Here is a 20,286-nt window from a genome sequence, read left to right on the forward strand (position 1 = left end):
ATCTAGTTAGGGTGACAAAAAATGTATGAAATGCCTACAGGATTAAAGAAACATGCCAATTTTCCCTGGCACTATACCTCTGCAATACTATTTGTCTACCTTGGAATGCCCTTTCCCAGCTTGTCCATTTCCTATCTACTAATCTATGAAATCTCATTTCAATTATTATTATTATTTTTTCTTTAACTTTCTTTGACTTCCCTGGGAAACAGAGCTCTGTAGCAGAAAACAAGAAAGCATGGTATTTGGATTGATACAGAGCTGGTTTAAGTCTTAGCTGGACTCAAGAGGATAAGAGATGAGGCAGGTGAATTGCTTGAACTCGGGAGGGGGAGGTTGCAGTGAGCTGAGATCCCTCCACTGCACTCCAGCCTGGGCGACAGAGTGAGACTCCATCTCAAAAAAAAAAAAAAGAAAAGAAAAGAGTCTTAGCTGGATGACCTTCTGTTTCCTCATTATAAAATGGGCAGAAAACCCTCTTTGGAGGCTGCTGTATCAGACATCATATGTTCAAGTGGCTGGCATAGAGCCTGGTCCATCATGGACACTCAACTTTTAATTATCATAATTATTATATAATGCATCCCAAAGCCAGTGCGCAGTGGTGTGTATCTGTAGTCTCAGGTACTTAGGAGGCTGAGATGGGAGGATCACTGGAGTTCTTCCCAAGTTCTCAAATAGGGGAATAACACCAAGCCTGAAAGGAAGAAATTGATGGACAGAGAAGCAGCTCATGGATCCTGAGCATGTGGGTGCTGGTGAGGATGTAGGGTGTGGCATTGAAAAGGCTGGCACTAATTTAAAAAAAAGGAAAAAAAAAAAGCCTGGCACTCTAGTGGGGAAGGGAACAAGTGGGGATGCCCTGGAGATGGTTTCCAGAACTCTTCTGAGCTTTTTTTTTTTTTTTTTTTTTTTTTTTTTTTTTTTTTTTGAGACAGAGTCTCACTCTGTCGCCCAGGCTGGAGTGCAATGGTACGATCTTGGCTCACCGAAACCTCCGCCTCCTGGGTTCAAGGGATTCTCCTGCCTCAGCCTCCCAAGTAGCTGGGATTACAGGCATGTGCCACCACGCCCAACTAATTTTGTATTTTTAGTAGAGACAGGGTTTCTCCATGTTGATCAGGCTGGTCTCAAACTCCTGACCTCAGGTGATCTGCCCGCCTCGGCCTCCCAAAGTGCTGGGATTACAGGCGTGAGCCACCGCGCCCCGCCTCTTCTGAGCTTTTAAGATTGGTACTAAGGGATTCTGAAAGTTATAGCCTCCTAAAGAGGTCACAGGCTAATAGTGTACCATGTGCTTGGCAACATGCTAAATCCTTTACACACTTTTCTGAATCTTCACAACAGTTCCATGGAGTAGATTTCGTTATCCCGCTTTATAGTTGATGAGACAGGTCAGACAGGTGAACTAATATGCCTAAGGTCACACAGCTAGTGAGCTGTGATTTTTTAAAACCGGTCTGGGCTTGTTATGGTGGCTCATGCCTGTAATCCCAGCACTTTGAGAGGCCGAGGTGCGCGGATCACTTGAGGTCAGGAGTTTGAGAACAGCCTAGCCAACATGGCAAAACCCAGTCTCTACTAAAAATACGAAAATTAGCCAGGTATGGTGGTGCGTGCCTGTAATCCCAGCTACTCAGGAGGCTGAGGCACAAGAATCGCTTGAACCGGGGAGGTGGAGGTTGCAGTAAGCTGAGATTGCTCCACTGCATTCTAGCCTTAGCAACAGAGCAAGGACTCTGTCTCAAAAAAAAAAAAAAAAAAAAATTGGCCGGGCATGATGGCTCATGCCTGTAATCCCAGCACTTCGGGAAGCTGAGGCGGGCGGATCACAAGGTCAGGAGTTCAAGACCAGCCTGGCCAACATGGCGAAACCCCATCTTTACTAAAAATACAAAACTTACAGCACTTAGCCAGGCATGGTGTCGGACACCTGTAATCCCAGCTACTCCAGAGGCTAAGGCAGGAGAATCACTTGAAACTGGGAGGGCAGAGGTTGCAGTGAGCTATCACGCCACTGCACTCCAACCTGGGCGACAGAGCGAGACTCAGTTTCAAAAAATAAATAAAAATAAAAATAAATGAATAAAAACAGTCTGACTTTGGCCAGGCACAGTGGCTCATGCCTGTAATCCCAGCACTTTGGGAGGCAGAGGCGGGTGGATCACAAGGTCAGGAGTTGGAGACCAGCCTAGCCAACATGGTGAAAACCCTGTCTCTACTAAAAACACAAAAATTAGCTGGCTGTAGTGGCGAGTGCCTGTAATCCCAGCTACTTGGGAGGTTGAGGCAGGAAAATCATTTGAACCTGGGAGGTGGAGGTTGTAGTGAGCCAAGATTGCGCCACTGCACTCCAGCCTGGGCGACAGGGTGCTACTCCGTCTCAAAAAAAGGAAAAAAGAAAAAAAGTCTGACACCAAAGCCATCATAGTTCTTGCCAGGCATTGGGTGTGTGGAGCGAGCCACCTTTCTCCCATCTGTGGCCATGGAGGTCTCACTACTGCCTTCCCTGGTTCCTGCCTCCACTCAGATTGGGAGCAAATGAGCTCCAGACAGGTTGGATACAGGTTCACTACATCTAATAGGTGCCGGGCAGTCCCGGTCTCCCTCCCATCTTCTAGTGTCTCCAAGGTTGCTGATGGCTGTCCAGAACAGTAAACCTAAGCAAGGAGGTCCGCCAGCTGCCCAGGTCTAGCTAAGCTGACTTCAGGCTCAGTCAGACCTTAGAGGAGAGCGCCCTCTCTCTTTCCCTTAACGCACAGGTGGGCAGACACTTGAAACCACTTCTAATATGGTTCTGAATATGAGTGGAAGAGACTCAGCAGGGTCACATTCTCCTTAGGTGGGGTTGCCATGGCAACCACAGTCGCATCCATCTGGCTTTGCCAGCTCGGGTCCCAGGGGATTTTCTTTTCCAGCGGCAGCAGCATCTAACCCTGAGAGGGGGGAAGAGAAAAAATATGTACATTCATGCTCCCTTGCAGAATGTTCCCACAGTTCACTCAGTGCAAACTACCCCATCTTGGGTGAACCTAAAGGAATTCACCGTATGCCTTGTGACATGTGAGGGAAAGAAAGTTTCTCTCTTTTTTTTTTTTTTGAGACGGAGATTCACTCTTGTTGGCCAGGTTGGAGTGCAGTGGCGCGATCTCGGCTCACCACAACCTCCGCCTCCCGGGTTCAAGCAATTCTCCTGCCTCAGCCTCCCGAGTAGCTGGGATTACAGGCATGTGCCAACACACCCGGCTAATTTTGTATTTTTAGTTGAGATGGATTTTTCTCCATGTTGATCAGGCTGGTCTCGAACTCCCGACCCCAGGTGATCCCCCGCCTCGGCCTCTCAAAGTGTTGGGATTACAGGCGTGAGCCACCGCGCCCGGCCGGGAAAGAAGTTTAACCTCCAACTCTGCCAGGGACTCTCACAGACATTAATTTACAACAACCCTGTGAAGTGCGCATTATTACTCCATATTAGGTAATTTGCCCAAAGGCAGTGTCAGAATTTTAACCCAGGTCGGTCTGATTCCAAATACCATCCTTTACTCACTAAGCCCACTGCTTATCAATTAAGAACTGCCCAAGTAGCTGCTATCGCAGTGGGAGTTGGAGAAAGAGAGCTGTCAGTGTGCGTGTCCAGCGGTCATGCAAGGCGAGGTAGGCCAGGGCTTGTATTTGGTTCACAGGCGTGGGGAGAATGCGAAGTAGGTGCAGAAAGAGCAGAACCCTGGAGTCCGGAGCTTGCACGGGATGTTCGGCCGGGTCAGAAGTCCCTTCTGCCTGCCGAGAACACCTACCGAGAGCCCCATCTATCCCTTCAGGAAGGGGAAGTGGCATGTGATGTTGGGGAGGTAGGCCGGGCAGGAAAACTAAGCCAGACACCAAAATCTAAAGCTTTGCTGCAGTCGCGAAAATGCGGGTGCTCAGAAACTCGCGAGCAAACAAGACAAAGAAAATCAAGACGCTGTCTTTGAGACTTTATTTCCTCGTTACTATTGTGGTGGTAAAAAAATAAAATATGCTTATTAAACGTGTGTTAAAACAATACACATCTACTCGCAAACGTAGCAAGAGAGGTTGCTTTAAGAAGCGGGAATCTTCAGCGTCACGTGACCGCCGGTCTCTACAGTCTGTTCACACTGGCCAATCAGGAGCCAGGAAGCCTCCTGGAGGGCCGGAAACTTTCCAAGGCGCCCGCCGACTGGCTGTATTGGGGAGGGCGGGGCCGGGGCCCGGGAGAGGGAATGAGTGTGAGCTCGTGAGTGGGCGCCGCCGCCACCGCCCCCGCCGCCGTCGTCTCGGTAGCAACCTTCGCCACGCCGGGGTCTTCAGGTGAGCAGGCCTTGCTCTGGTCCAAGGACTCCCCATTCCCGACGCCGACTGCTTACTCACCAGTCTTGGAGCCCGCACCGCGGGGGCCCGCCCCCTTGGCTGACCACGTGACCCAAGTTCAGTGACCCCTGACCTCCTCCCCCCGCGCACCCCCTCCCCGATCTGGGCTGGGCTAGGCCGGGTGGGAGGATGCGCGTTGCCGAGGCCCGGCCCGCGGAGATCAGTTCCCACGCCTCCTCTCCAGCGTGACTAGTGGCTGAGGATGCGGAGGAGAGGAGGCTGAGGAGCGGGCGACTTTGGTCACAGTCTAGATTTCGTGTACGGTCATATAATAGGGAAACTCCCTCCGTGCCTTCCGCGCTGGTGGACTAAATGCTCCCATTTTACAGATAGGGAAACTGCAGCTTCACAACGATCTGTTGGCGGGTCTAGGGTCACCGAGGGGTGGGTCTCCAACCCATGTCTTTGGGGTGGGATCCAGGCCTTGTTCCCCATACAGCTGGCGGCTCCTGAATGCGGTATAGAGTAAAGATTAGGAGCAAGGGGTTGAGTCCCTGCTCCCCCTCCCTACTTACTCAGTGCTTACTTCATGATCTTGGAGAAGTCATGGAACATTTAGCCTCTGAGGTTTGATTTCCTTGCCTGTGAAATAGACGAAATACATAATAATATCTTATTATTGAGAATATAGTGAAGTAATTCATATAAAGCACTTAGCTGTGTCTCAGGCATAGTACAGTGCTATTCGTGGCCGGGCGCGGTGGCTCACGCCTGTAATCCTAGCACTTTGGGAGGCCGAGGCACCTGGATTGCCTGAGCTCAGGAGTTCGAGGCCAGCCTGGGCAACATGGTGAAACCTCGTCTCTACTAAAAATACAAAAAATTAGCCGGGCATGGCGGCGTATGCCTGTAGTCCTAGCTACTTGGGAGGCTGAGGCAGGAGAATTGCTTGAACCAGGGAGGCAGAGGTTGTAGTGAGCCGAGATCACGCCACTGTACTCCAGCCTGGGTGACAGAGCGAGACTGCGTCTCCAAAAAAAAAAAAAAAAGCTCGTCGGGCCAGGTGCGGTGGCTCTCACGCCTGTAATTTCAGCACTTTGGAGGCCGAGGTGGGCGGATCACCTGAGGTCAGGAGTTCCAGACCAGCTTGGCTACCATGGCGAAACTCCATCCCTACTAAAAATACAAAAATTAGCCAGGTGTGGCGGCGCAGGCCTGTAATCCCAGCTACTCGGGAAGCGGAGGTTTTAGTGAGCGGAGATCATGCCACTGCACTCCAGCCTGGGTGACAGAGTGAGACATCAGACATCATCTCCAAAAAAAAAAAAAAGAATAGTTCTTTCTTTCTTTCAGAAGATCTTTTTTGTTTGTTTGTTTTTGTTTTTTGTTTTGTGTTTTTTTTGAGACGGAGTTTAGCTCTGTCATCCAGGCTGGAGTGCAGTGGTGCAATCTCGGCTCACTGCAGCCTCTGCCTCCTGGGTTCAAGTGATTCTCCTGCCTCAGCCTCCTGGGTAATTTTTTGTATTTTTAGTAGAGACAGGGTTTCACCGTGTTAGCCAGTATGGTCTTCATCTCCTGACCTTGTGATCCACCAGCTTCGGCCTCCCAAAGTGCTGGGATTACAGGCGTGAGCCACCATGCCCGACCTATAATTACAAATTTTTTTTTTTTTTTGAGATGGAGTCTTGCTCTGTCGCCCAGGCTGGAGTGCAGTGGTGCGATCTTGGCTCACTGCAACCTCCACCTCCCGGGTTCAAGCAATTCTCCTGCCTCAGCCTCCGGAGTAGCTGGGACTACAGGCGCGGACCACCATGCCTGGCTAATTTTTGTATTTTTAGTAGAGACGAGGTTTCACCATATTGTCCAGGCTGGTCTAGAACTCCTGACCTTGTGATCCACCCGCCTTGGCTTCCCAAAGTGCTGGGATTACAGATGAACCACTGCGCCCGGCCTACAATTTTTTTTTTTTTTTTTGAGACGGAGTTTTGCCCTTGTTACCCAGAATGGAGTGCACTGGTGCGATCTCGACTCACTGCAATCTCTGTCTCACGGGTTCAAGCGATTCTCCTGCCTCAGCCTTGCGAGTAGCTGGGATTACAGGCATGTGCCACCACACCTGGCTAATTTTGTATTTGTAGTAGAGATGGGGTTTTTCTATGTTGGTCAGGCTGGTCTCGAACTCCTGACCTCAGGTGATTCGCCCGCCTTGGCCTCCGAAAGTGCTGGGATTAGAGGCGTGAGCCACCGGGCCCAGCTACAGATTCTTACAACTGGTTTGGAGGCAGAGTGCAAGGACATTGGAGGATCTAGGAAGACATCCCTGAGCAAGTGACATTTGAACTGAAATCTGAAGGAGTGAGTAGCAGTTCACTAGACAAAGGGATTGGGGGTGGAGGACAGGGAGGAGAGAGTTCCAAGTGGAGGAAGCAGTGTTCAAAGGTCCTAAAATAGGTGTATTTGAGGAACTGAAGGGAGGACACAGGTGGGAATGCAGAACACAAGAAAGTAGGAGATAAGAGGTAAGAGGTATTGCAGAAGTAGGCAGTACATGCAGAGCCTCCAGAGCCATTGTTCAGATTTGTTCTTTATTTCTTTTTTTTTTTGAGACGGAGTCTTGCTCTGTTGCCCAGGCTGGAGTGCAGTGGCGTGATCTCGGCTCACTGCAATCTCCGCCTCCTGGGTTCACGCCATTCTCCTGCCTCAGCCTCCCGAGTAGCTGGGACTACAGGCGCCCGCCACCAAGCCCGGCTAATTTTTTGTATTTTTAGTAGAGATGGGGTTTCACCATGTTAACCAGGATGGTCTCGATCTCCTGACCTTGTGATCCGCCTGCCTCGGCCTCCCAAAGTGCTGGGATTACGGGCGTGAGCCACCGCGCCCGGCCCAAATTTGTTCTTTATTTCAAAGACAATGGGGAGCCATTGGGAGGAGTGCTGCGCAGAAGCCACATAGCTGTCCATTGGATGTAGGGACCTGGATGTCACTGGTGACCCATTGATCCCCTGCCAGAGGAGTAGTGGGGGCAATGCCTGGGTGGGTCATCCTGGATCTGGGCCTTCCTGTCTGAGGTGTGGATGCATCACTTTGGCGCACGTGAGCCTACCTTCTGGTGCTGTGCGTTGTTGGAGTGAGTCATCAGCTGCTGTTTTTGTCGGTTTCTTATTGTGCCATACCCTGTGAACAAAACAGATTCCAGCATTTAGGCACTGCAGCCAAACTGGGGAAGACCAAACACATAGGCAGAAAGCCCAGCTACTATCCAGCCTGGCCAACATGGCGAAATCTTGTTTCTACTAAAAATACAAAAATTAGCTGGGCGTGGTGGCACGTGCCTGTAATCCCAGCTACTTGGGAGGCTGAGGCAGGAGAGTTGGGGGGCAACAAGAACAAAACTCCGTCTCAAAAAAAAAAAAAAAAAAAAAATTAGCCAGCCGGGCATGGTGGCAGGCGCCTATAATCCCAGCTACTCAGGAGGCTGAGGCAGATAATTACTTGAACCCGGGAGGCGGAGGTTGCAGTGAGCTGAGATCGCGCTGCTACACTCCAGCCTGGCGCCAGAGCGAGACTCCATCTCAAAAAAAAAAAAAAAAAAAGAAAAGACTGGGTAATGTATAAAGGAAAGAGGTTTAACTGACTCAGTGCTGGGGAGGCCTCAGGAAACTTACAGTCATGGTGGAAGAGGAAGCAAACATGTCTTTCTTCATGTGGCTGCAGCTAGGAGAAGTGCCGAGCAAAAGGGGGAAAAGCTCTTTATAAAACCATTAGATCTTTTGAGCACTCACTATCAGGAGAACAGCATGGGGGAAAATGTCCCCTTGATTCAGTTATCTCCACCTGGTCCCGCTCTTGACACATGGGGATTATTAAAATTCAAGGTGAGATTTGTGCGGGGACACAGCCAAATCATATCAGTCATCTCATTTTCACAGCAACCCTGTGAGCTAGAGAGGGCAGGAATTATTGTGCCTGTTTTACAGTTTAGGACACAAGGGCTCAGACTGATGAAGGCCTTGGCCAAATTCACATAGAAAGTGACAGGGCAGGAATGGGACCTAGTTCTGTGAACCCCAACACTTTGGACTTTGTCTAGCTTCACCGTTCTTGACCCACTGGCCAGTCTGTTTCCTTCTCTGAGCCTCACTTTCCTCATCTGGGTACTCAGAGCTCCTTGTTTAGAAACTCCAGAGCACGAGCAGCAAGGCTGGTGTGGAGGGTGTTGGGTCACACTCCTGGGCTCTCCGGGAGGCTGGGCAGCTTTTCCAGTCTTCATTCTCCACTCCCAGCTCCACTGGGGCCATGTCAGAGCGAGAAGAGCGGCGGTTTGTGGAGATCCCTCGGGAGTCTGTCCGGCTCATGGCGGAGAGCACGGGCCTGGAGCTGAGCGATGAGGTGGCGGCGCTGCTCGCAGAGGACGTGTGCTATCGTCTGAGAGAGGCCACGCAGGTACACTCCCCTCACCCCCGATACCTCCAACTTTCCTTGTTTCTGCCTTTTTACTAACCTCCACCCTCGCTGATTTATTCAAGTGTACACTGGGTGCCTGCTCCATGCAACAGAGACAGTCCATGCCTTTACAGAAGTCTACTTGTAGCTGTCTGGGCTTCCAGCAGACAAAGCGCTTGCCAGGCATCTTCCTATGTGCTCCCCAAAACAGCCCCGTTGGGCAGGCAGAGCGGGTAGATACTCACATTCTGCATGTGAGAAACTGAGGTGTTGACAGAAGATGTGACACCCGGGGGGTGTTTTTGTACAGGAGCAGAGATGGAATCTAGGCTTCTGATCCCTAAGCGTGGTCTCCTGTTTGCCTTCTCTCCAGTCTGGCCCACTTCATTTGGGGTTTCCCATGCCCCCTGCTTCACATCCTTTGACTCTGGCTTTTGTTCCCTCCCTCCCAGAATAGCTCTCAGTTCATGAAGCACACCAAACGCCGGAAGCTGACGGTTGAGGACTTCAACAGGGCCCTCAGATGGAGCAGCGTGGAGGTGAGTGGGGTGCAGGCCACAGAGGGCTCAGGTGGCATGAGGCCACTTCCATGTCCAGTTCAGGGCTGGCGATGTGGTGAGACATTAAGACCAAACGCTGCCGGGCATGGTGGCTCATGCCTGTAATCCCAGCACTTTGGGAGGCCGAGGTGGGCGGATCACTTGAGGCCAGGACTTCAAGACCAGCCTGGCCAACATGGCGAAACCCCTTCTTTACTAAAAATACAGAAATTAGCTGGGCCTGGTGGTACATGTCTGTAATCCCATCTAGTCAGGAAACTGAGGCATGAGAATCGCTTGAACCCAGCAGGCAGAGGTTGTGGTGAGCTGAGATTGCACTCCAGCCTGGGCAACAGAGCAAGACCCTGTCTCAAAACAAGAAAAAAAAAAAAAAAAAAAGGCCGGGCACAGGAGCTCACACCTAAAATCCCAGCACTTTGGGAGGTGGAGGCAGGCGGATCACGAAGTCAGGAGTTTGAGACCAACCTGACCAACATGGTGAAACCCCGTTTCTACTAAAAATACAAAAATTAGCTGGCCGTGGCGGTGGGCGCCTGTAACCCCAGTTACTCAGGATGCTGAGGCAGGAGAATCGCTTGAACCTGGGAGGCAGAGGTTGCAGTGAGCCGAGATTGTGCCACTGTACTCCAGCCTGGGTAACAGAGCAGGACTCCATGTCAAAAAAAAAAACCCAAAAAAACACAAAAATTAGCTGGGTGTGGTGGTGGGCACCTGTAATCCCAACTACCTGGGAGGCTGAGACAGGAGAATCGCTTGAAACTGGAAGGCGTAGGTTGCAGTGAGCCAAGATCACGCCACTGCATTCCAGCCTGGGCGAAAGAGCAAAACTCTGTCTCAAAACAAAAAAAAGAAAAAAAGACTAAACGCACACATAAGGGAAGCAAGACCTTGATAGCAACAGCAGACCAGGTGCTAGGCCCAGCCCACCTGGGCTATATGTTCAGAAAAGAGGGAGAGGAGGCCACTGGAGGCCCAGAGGTTAGAGAAAGCTTTTTGGAGGAGGTGGGACTGGAGCTGGCCCTTAAAGGGTGGTGAAGAACTTGAGCTTGGCTTAAACTAGGCCAAGAGGAAAAGAAGGCATTCAGGCTAAGGGAGGAGCCTGAGCAACAGTGTGGGTGTTAGGGCCTCATGGTGTGGTTTTTCTGGAGCGGTGAGTTGAGAGAGGAAGGCTATGTTTAGAAGACATTAGTGAGTTTTCAAAGTTGAGTGAGTGTGAATAAGGAGGACCAGTGCTTGGTGTGGGGCTCAGGACCCTTCCAGTTATGGGAGGAGCGACCATTGTTCTTTCCCTTGACCCAGGGAGCCCCGGATGCTCCAGGCAAGTCCCCAGTGGTGGCTCTGAGTCCCAGGCTTCCACCACTTTTCTTGGGACTTCTGGACTTCCCTCAAACATGGGCTCTCTGCTCTGGTCAGTGGAGCCTCATCCTGGATCCTGACGCCTGCTCCCTCCCTGGATTCAGGCTGCTCTCCAATTCCCTTTTTCCTCAGGCTGTGTGTGGTTACGGATCCCAGGAGGCACTGCCCATGCGCCCCGCCAGGGAGGGTGAACTCTACTTTCCTGAGGATCGAGAGGTGAACCTGGTGGAGCTGGCCCTGGCTACCAACATCCCCAAAGGCTGTGCTGAGACAGCTGTCAGAGGTGGCTGCCGGGGTCCTGCATGGGTTGGGGATGGGAGTTGGGCCGTGAAGAGAAGTGGTGATGGGCTGGCTGGTGGAAGAGGCAGAACTTGGAGGGGTAGGCGGTACTCTAAGGGGCAAAATGCCAGGCTGACACATCTCTCTGCACTGCTTCTAGTTCATGTCTCCTACCTGGATGGCAAAGGGAACCTGGCACCTCAAGGATCGGGTAAGGGGTGATGTAGGAAACAGGCTCTTTGGATGAATTTTCTCCCTTAGGTTCTGAGGGTGGTGCCTATGTGCCCCCGAGTCTGCGTCTAACATGTGTTTACCCATGCCTGCCTTGTGCCATGGTCTGAGTGGGCGCTGGGCTCTGCATGGAGGGCTCAGAGTTGGAGATGGGGGCCCAGACCTGTAACTAGTCATAATGCAGCATGTTGGATGCTAAGACAGAAGTCTGGGCAGCATGCTGGGGCGGTGTTTCACCCCCAGGGTATGCTGAGCAGAGCTTCACAGAGCCTGAAGCTCTCAGGAGTCCGTCTGGCAGAGGGTGGGTGGAAGACAGGACAGAGCACAGAGGTGTGCGGAGCCTAGATGGTCAGGGCTGAGCAGGCTCTAAGAGCAGTCTCTTGCCCTGGTTGTCCTGTCGGAAAGGCTTCTTGTGGATGTGTGTGGGGATGGTGGTTGAGGGGGAGGAGGCTGGAGAGGCCAGGAGAGGGCCAGCTCTCCACCTGTCCCTGCTTCCTGCCTGTCCTCTGGCAGTGCCCAGTGCTGTGTCTTCACTGACAGATGACCTTCTCAAGTACTATCACCAGGTGACTCGTGCTGTGCTAGGGGATGATCCGCAACTGATGAAGGTGAGCGAGTGGGCCCAAGTTGGGGCACAAAGTTGAAATTGTAAATTCTAGACCTGTTTTTTTTTCTTTTTTTTTTTTGAGACAGAGTTTCGCTCTTGTTGCCCAGGCTGGAGTGCAATGGCACGATCTCAGCTCACCGCACCCTCTGCCTCCCAGGTTCAAGTGATTCTCCTGCCTCAGCCTCCTGAATAGCTGGGATTACAGGCGTGTGCCAGCATGCCCGGCTAATTTTGTTTTGTTTTGTTTTGTTTTTGAAATGGAGTCTTGCATTGTCACCCAGGCTGGAGTGCAGTGGCGCGATCTCGGCTCACTGCAAGCTCCGTCTTCTGGGTTCATGCCATTCTCCTGCCTTAGCCTCCCGAGTAGCTAGGACTACAGGTGCCCGCCAACATACCCGGCTAATTTTTTGTATTTTTTAGTAGAGACGGGGTTTCACCGTGTTAGCCAGGATGGTCTTGATCTCCTGACCTTGTGATCCACCTGCCTCAGCCTCCTAAAGTGCTGGGATTACAAGTGTGAGCCACCGTGCCCAGCCTTATATTTTTAATAGAGACGGGGTTTCAGCATGTTGGTCAGACTGGTCTCGAACTCCCGACCTCAGGTGATCCACCCGCCTTGGACTCCCAAAGTGTTGGGATGACAGGCGTGAGCCATTGTGCCTGGCCTAATTCTATGAACATTTAAATTTTTATTTATTATTTTAATTAAAAAAAAATTTTTTTTAAGATGGGGTCTTGCTCTGTCACCTAGGCCGGAGTGCAGTGGTGTGATGTTGGCTCACTGCAGCCTCTACCTCTTGGGTTCAAGCAATTCTCCCACCTCAGCTTCCCAAGTAGCTGGGATTACAGGGGCGTACCACCATGCCTGGCTAATTTTTGCATTTTTAGTAGAGATGAGGTTTCACCGTGTTGGCCAGGCTGGTCTCAAACTCCTGACCTCAGGTGATCCACCCGCCTCTGCCTCCCAAAGTGGTGGGATTACAGGCGTGAGCCCATATATATATATATATATATATATATATATATATATATTTTTTTTTTTTTTTTTTTTTTTTTAGAGACAGGGTCTCACTGTATTGCCCAGGCTGGTGAAACTCCTGCCCTCAAGCAATCCTTCCTTGGCCTCCCAGCACTTTGGGAGGCAGAGGTGGGCGGATCACTTGAGGTCAGGAGTTCGAGACCAGACTGTCCAACATGGTGAAACCCCATCTTCACTAAAAATACAAAATTAACTGGCTGTTGTGGTGGGTGCCTGTAATCCCAGCTACTCGGGAGGCTGAGGCAGGAGAATTGCTTGAACCCAGGAGGCAGAGGTTGCTGTGAGTCAAGATCACACCACTCAGGTGGATCACCTGAGGTCAGGAGTTCAAGACCAGCCTGGCTAACATGGTGAAACCCCGTCTCTACTAAAAATACAAAAATTAGCCACGTGTGGTGGTGGACGCCTGTAATCCCAGCTACTCAGGAGGCTGACGCAGGAGAATCGCTTGAACCTGGGAGGCAGAGGTTGCTGTGAGCTGAGATTGTGCCATTGCACTCCAGCCTGGGCAACAAGAACAAAACTTCATCTCAAAAAAAAGATCGCGCTGCTGCACTCCAGCCTGGCTGATAGAACGAAACTCCGTCTCAAAGAAAAACAAAAAAGTAATACTAGTACATGTTTACTGTAGAAGTACATATAATATAAAAACATAGAAAAAGAAAGTGGCTGGGTGCAGTGGTTCACGCCTGTAATCCCAGCAGTTTGGGAGGCCGAGGTGGGTGGATCATGTGAGGCCGGGAGTTCGAGACCAGCTTGGCCAACATGGTGATTTCCCGTTGGATATCTACTAAAAATACCAGAAAATTAGCCGGGCTTGGTGGCATGCGTCTGTAATCCTAGCTACTCGCGAGGCTGATGCAGGAGAATCGCTTGAACCCAAGAGGCAGAGGTTGCAATGAGCCGAGATCGCGCCACCGCACTCCAGCCTGGGCAATAGAGTGAGACTCCATCTCAAAAAAAAAAAAAAGGGCCGGGCACGGTGGCTAATGCCTGTAATCTCAGCACTTTGGGAGGCCGAGGCGGGTGGATTGCTAGAGGCCGGGAGTTCGAGACTAGCCTGGTCAACATGGCAAAACCCTGTCTCTACTAAAAATACAAAAATTAGCTGGGCGTGGTGGTGGGCGCCTGTAATCCCAGCTACTTGGGAGGCTGAGGCAGAAGAATTGCTTGAACCCAGGAGCCAGAGGTTGCAGTGAGCCGAGATTGAGCCACTGCACTCCAGCCTGGGCAACAGGGCGAGACTCCATCTCAAAGAAAAAAAAAAAAAGAAAAAGAAACTGAAAAGTCTATTCCTCCACCTACTTTTTTTTCTCTGTATCAACTATGATTACTCTCATAAAAACCTAAGTGGTATTATATTAAGCATCTGGTTTTATAGATTGCCTTTCTCAGTTAAAAATATGTTGGACGGCCGGGCGCGGTGGCTCACGCCTGTAATCCCAGCACTTTGGGAGGCTGAGGTGGGCAGATCACGAGGTCAGGAGATCGCGACCATCCTGGCTAACACGGTGAAACCCTGTCTCTACTAAAAAATAGAAAAAATTAGCCGGGTGTGGTGGCAGGCGCCTGTAGTCCCAGCTACTCGGGAGGCTGAGGCAGGAGAATGGCGTAAAACCTGGGAGGTGGAGCTTGCAGTGAGCCAAGATCGTGCCACTGGGCGACAGAGCGAGACTCGGTCTCAAAAAAAAAAAAAAAAAATGTTGGACATTCAGGTTGTATTCAGGGCCATATGCAGGTATATGTGAATGAGTTTCTGTAGGTTACATTTATAGAAATAGAATTGCTAGATCAAAGAATATGAACATTTAAAATTGTAAAACATGAATAAGGTGATACACTGTCTTCCAGAAGAATACCGCATTCATGTTTTACAATTTTCTGGTGGATCCAATGCGGTCTGGGCCCTTCCTTTTAGGTTGCACTCCAGGACTTGCAGACGAACTCCAAGATTGGGGCACTCCTGCCTTACTTTGTTTATGTGGTCAGTGGGGTAAGTGACCAGGCTGGGACAGGGAGAATGTTTTGTAAGGAAGAGATGACCCAGCAGGTATAGGGCTCATGGCAAGTGCTGTCAGAATGGTGGGCTCCTGCCTGTCCCCTCATGTCCCTGTAAGCTACCCTCTTCTCCCAACAGGTGAAATCTGTAAGCCATGACCTGGAGCAACTGCACCGGCTGCTGCAGGTGGCACGGAGCCTATTTCGTAATCCGCACCTGTGCTTGGGGCCCTATGTCCGCTGTCTGGTGGGCAGTGTCCTCTACTGTGTCCTGGAGCCACTGGCTGCCTCCATCAACCCCCTGAATGACCACTGGACTCTGCGGGATGGGGCTGCCCTCCTGCTCAGCCACATCTTCTGGTAGCCACTGGGCCTAAACCTGTGGGTGGGATTGCTGCAGAGCCAAGTGGGTTGGGGTAAGGAAATGGGGCGAAGCCTCTGGCTTTGAGAGTCTATGAGAAGATGGGGAACCTTTTCCCTAGGAGCGTCCTAGCTGGTGTGCTGTGACACACTGGGATTCTGAAAATGGATTACAAATACGCCAAGGTATTGGTTCTTCAGCCCTCAGGTCCTAGGCCAGTCACCCCTGGCAGCCTTCTTCACTTAACCCCAGCACTCCCGAGTGTGCTGTACAGATGCTATTCTCTTTGTGTTGTCTTGTGCCCTGTTGGGTGGCACCATGCCTCATTCCCCTCCCTAACTGAATGGTGCTCCCACAGGACTCATGGGGACCTTGTAAGTGGCCTCTATCAGCATATCCTGCTATCCCTGCAGAAGATCCTGGCAGATCCTGTGCGGCCGCTCTGCTGCCACTATGGAGCCGTAGTGGGGCTGCATGCTCTTGGCTGGAAGGTGAGCACCCTGGCCTTTCTCACACAGCCGTAAGAACTCCCATTTGTGTTAGAAAAATAGTACTTGTGCATCATTATCTCCAAAATAGTGTGTGCCTGCCACTGCCATGTATTGAGTTCTGGCCTTAGGCCAGGCTCAGTGATACTTGACTTTCTGAATGTAAATGTCTTATCCTTTCGAAAGTCCTATATGGCAGATACTGATGTCCTCACATTTTATAAATTCCTGCCCGTTCTATATTATCACATTAAGAAATACCTTCAATTCCTGTTGTATTGAGCATTTTACACATGAATAGATACTGAATTTTGTCATACCTTTTTAGCATCTGTAGAAATTATCAAATGATTATACGCTTTAAAAATTAGGTGTTGGCGCCGGGCGCAGTGGCTCACGCCTGTAATCCCAGCACTTTGGGAGGCCGAGGTAGGCGGATCACAAGGTCAGGAGATCGAAACCATCCTGGCTAACACGGTGAAACCCCATCTCTACTAAAAATACAAACAATTAGCCTGGTGTGGTGGCGGGCGCCTGTAGTCCCAGCTACTCGGGAGGCTGAGGCAGGAGAATGGTGTGAACCCGGGAGGCGGAGCTTGCAGTGAGCCAAGATTGCGCCACTACACTGCAGCCTGGGCGACAGAGCGAGACTCTGTCTCAAAAAAAAAAAAAGTTAGGTGTTGCCACTGTGATAATATTAAGAGGGAGGATCTTTTTTTTTTTTTTTTTGAGACGGAGTTTTGCTCTTGTCGCCCAGGCTAGAGTACAGTGGCATGATCTCAGCTCACTGCAACCTCTCCCTCTTGGATTTAAGCAATTCTTCCACCTCACCCTCCCGAGTAGCTGGGATTACAGGCACGTGCCACCATGCCCACCTAACTTGTATTTTTAGTAGAGAGGCAGTTTCATCATGTTGGCCAGGCTGGTCTCAAACTCCTAGCCTCAAGTGGTCTGCCTGCCTCGGCTTCCCATAGTGCTGGGATTATAGGCATGAGCCACCACGCCCAGCCGATTATGTGGTTTAATATGACAAGTTCTATTCTGTTGATATGCTAGGTGTATTAATGGATTCTTCTTCTGAACCACTTTTGTATACCTGGAATAAGTTCTATTTGTTGCTTTTGAGATTTTTGTTTTTTTGAGATGGAATCTTGCCAAGATGGCGCCACTACACTCCAGCCCGGGCGACAGAGCGAGACACTGTCTCAAAAAAAAAAAAAGAATATATATATATATATATATATTTTTTTTTTTTTTCCAGACAGAGTCTCGCACTGTCGCCCGGGCTGGAGTGCAGTGGCGTGATCTCGGCTCACTGCAACCTCCACCTCCCGGGTTCAAGTGATTCTCCTGCCTCAGCTTCCTGAGTAGCTGGGACTTACAGGCACGCACCACCAGGGCCAGTTAATTTTTGTATTTTTAGTAGAGACGGGGTTTCACAATGTTGGCCAGGATGGTCTCAATCTCTGGACCTCGTGATCCGCCCGCCTCGGCTTCCCAAAGTGCTGGGATTACAGGCGTGAGCCACCGGCGCCCGGCCATATATATATATTCTTAATTTTTTTTTTTTTTGAGACGGAGTCTCGCTCTGACACCCAGGCTGGAGTGCAGTGGCGCCATCTTGGCTCACTGCAAGCTCTGCCTCCCGGGTTCACGCCATTCTCCTGCCTCAGCCTCCCGAGAGTAGCTGGGACTACAGGCGCCCGCCACCATGCCCAGCTAATTTTTTGTATTTTTAGTAGAGACAGCGTTTCACCGTGTTAGCCAGGATGGTCTCGATCTCCTGACCTCATGATCCGCCCGCCTTGGCCTCCCAAAGTGTTGGGATTACAGGTGTGAGCCACCGTGCCTGGCCTATATTCTTAATTTTATCATCAATTTATATTGGATTTTTATCAGATGGTTTTTCTGCATCTTTTGAAATGATCCGAAGGCTTTTCAGCTTTTATTTTCCAATGTTATTACAGATTTCCTGATAGTAAACAATCTTTATAGTTCCATGATACACTAAACTATGTCATGGGATAGTCGTAAAGAAAAAACCCAAAACTTTTATTTGACTGTAATGCATTTTAATTTGCTTGTGGGTCTGCTAAATTTTAAAAGGGTTTATATTCAGGAGTGAAATTAAACATGTTTCCTCTCATGTACTGTCCTTGTCTGGTTTTAGAATCAGGGTTATACTGGCCTTATAGAATGACGTGGGGAGTATTTCTTTTTTATATTTACTTTAATAAGATTTAGATCATCTTTTTCTTTTCTTTTTTTATTTAATAGAGATGAGGTCTTCCTACATTGCCCAGGCTGGTCTCAAACTCCTTGGTTTAAGTGATCCTTTGGCCTTCCCAAAGTGCTGGGATTACAAGCGTGAGGCACTGCACCTCGCCTATCTTTTTCTTGAGTGTCTGTAGACTTTTGTAAATTCTGGCATGGTATTTTTTTTCCTTTTTTTTTTTTTCGAGACAGAGTCTCACACTGTCGCCCAGACTGGAGTGCAACGGCGCGACCTCGGCTCACTGCAACCTCTGTCTCCTGGGTTCAAGCGATTCTCCTGCTTCAGCCTCCCGAGTAGCTGGGATTACAGGCGCTCACCACCATACCTGGCTAATTTTTTGTATTTTTAGTAGAGACGGGGTTTCACTATGTTGGCCAGGGCTGGTCTCGAAGTCCTGACCTCCTGATCCGCCTGCCTTGGCCTCCCAAAGTGCTGGGATTACAGGCGTGAGCCACAGCGCCCGGCTGGTATTTTCCTTATAGGCCCGGCTGGTATTTTCCTTATAGTTAATTCTTTTTTTTTTTTTTTGAGACGGAGTCTCACTTTGCTTCCCAGGGTGGAGTGCGGTGGTGTGATCTCGGCTCACTGCAACCTCTGCCCCCCGAGTTCAAGTGATTCTCCTGCCTCAGCCTCCCAAGTAGTTGAGATTACAGGCAACTGCCACTGCGCCCAGCTAATTTTTGTATTTTTAGTAGAGATGGGGTTTCACCATCTTGGCCAAGCTGGTCTTGAACTCCTGACCTCAGGTGATCCACTGGCCTCAGCCTCCCAAAGTGCTGGGATTACAGGCGTGAGCCACAGCGCCTGTCCAATCACAGGATTTTAAATTGTATAATCAGAGTCCAAGTCTCTGGTTGGTTGGTTTTATGCAGATTGTTTGAACTGAGTCTCGGTTTACATCTAAGTGAAGCCAGTACTTGCCTGATTGTATAGGGTAGCAGTATGCAAACTAAATTTTGGAGTTGTCAGTAATGAGCATTATTTAGCACACAGGGCAGTGATATTGGGTATATTTTTTATTGTCTCCCTTTGTACCTTATCTTTATTCCCAATGCCTAGCTTAGGTATACAGTAGGTTCCAAATAAATATATGGTTGAATATGCCAATCAGGGAATTTAGGAGGATTGAGCCCTGTCTAGGATCAGAGATAAAGGTAGGTCTTTCATGGGAAAGGGTCCTTGAGAGGGAATAAGTATCAAAGACATGCTAACTGCATTCCTTCTCTTCCTTCCAGGCAGTAGAACGAGTCCTGTACCCACACCTGTCCACCTACTGGACAAACTTGCAGGCTGTGCTGGATGATTATTCAGTATCTAATGCTCAGGTCAAAGCAGATGGGCACAAAGTCTATGGAGCCATTCTGGTGAGTACCGTCCCCTTCCAGCCTCCCTTCCCTGCATGAGCTTAGCAGCCAAGCAGGCTTACTTTGGAATATTTGATGGGCCCAGGTTCCTCGAATTTTTTGCCTATCTTAGTCCTTGGCTCTTACAGGTGGCGGTAGAGCGACTGCTGAAGATGAAGGCCCAGGCAGCAGAGCCCAACAGGGGTGGCCCAGGTGGCAGGGGGTGCCGGCGCCTGGACGACCTGCCATGGGACAGCCTTCTCTTTCAAGAGTCGTCCTCCGGGGGCGGTGCAGAGCCCAGCTTTGGGTCCGGCCTCCCGCTGCCGCCAGGGGGCGCGGGGCCGGAGGACCCTTCTCTTTCGGTGACCCTGGCCGACATCTACCGGGAGCTCTACGCCTTCTTCGGTGACAGCTTGGCCACACGCTTTGGCACCGGCCAGCCTGCACCCACGGCTCCGCGGCCGCCCGGGGACAAGAAGGAGCCGGCGGCAGCCCCGGACTCGGTGCGGAAGATGCCGCAGCTGACGGCAAGCGCCATAGTCAGCCCGCACGGCGACGAGAGCCCCCGGGGCAGCGGCGGAGGCGGCCCCGCGTCGGCCTCTGGGCCCGCCGCCTCTGAGAGCAGGCCCTTGCCGCGCGTGCATCGGGCGCGCGGGGCACTCCGGCAGCAGGGCCCCGGGACCGGCACCCGCGACGTTTTCCAGAAGAGCCGTTTCGCCCCGCGCGGCGCCCCGCACTTTCGTTTCATCATAGCCGGGCGGCAGGCTGGGAGGCGCTGCCGCGGGCGCCTTTTCCAGACTGCCTTCCCCGCGCCGTACGGGCCTAGCCCGGCCTCCCGCTACGTGCAGAAACTGCCCATGATCGGCCGTACCAGCCGCCCCGCCCGCCGGTGGGCGCTCTCGGACTACTCGCTGTACTTGCCGCTCTGAGTCAGTGGCCGCTTCGTTCCTTGTAAATAAATCCTGCCCCCGGAAGTG

The 20,286-nt window shown here is 50.9% G+C and overlaps 1 protein-coding gene across 7 annotated transcripts; it reads left to right on the top strand.

Annotated features, from left to right (window-relative positions):
* Nucleotides 1–4,125: 4,125 nt before the first annotated feature.
* TAF6L (TATA-box binding protein associated factor 6 like) lies at nucleotides 4,126–20,283 on the top strand. 7 transcript variants are annotated; one of them, XM_024347208.3, is made up of 11 exons: nucleotides 4,132–4,329; nucleotides 8,613–8,772; nucleotides 9,225–9,311; nucleotides 10,821–10,971; nucleotides 11,128–11,178; nucleotides 11,739–11,806; nucleotides 14,763–14,837; nucleotides 14,982–15,202; nucleotides 15,562–15,694; nucleotides 19,202–19,330; nucleotides 19,459–20,283. In XM_024347208.3, exons 2-11 carry the CDS (start codon nucleotides 8,626–8,628, stop codon nucleotides 20,236–20,238), a joined length of 1,842 nt encoding a protein of 613 aa, XP_024202976.2. In that variant the 5' UTR covers nucleotides 4,132–4,329; nucleotides 8,613–8,625; the 3' UTR covers nucleotides 20,239–20,283. The 7 variants fall into 7 exon arrangements, with proteins under 7 accessions (XP_054518335.1, XP_024202976.2, XP_024202977.2 ...); XM_024347207.3 differs by having other exon boundaries at nucleotides 4,138–4,329; nucleotides 11,712–11,806; XM_024347210.3 differs by having other exon boundaries at nucleotides 4,226–4,445; nucleotides 11,712–11,806.
* The last annotated feature ends 3 nt before the right edge of the window (nucleotides 20,284–20,286 follow it).

The sequence above is a fragment of the Pan troglodytes genome, chromosome 9 (genome assembly GCF_028858775.2).
Source record: "Pan troglodytes isolate AG18354 chromosome 9, NHGRI_mPanTro3-v2.0_pri, whole genome shotgun sequence".
NCBI lineage: Eukaryota > Metazoa > Chordata > Mammalia > Primates > Hominidae > Pan > Pan troglodytes.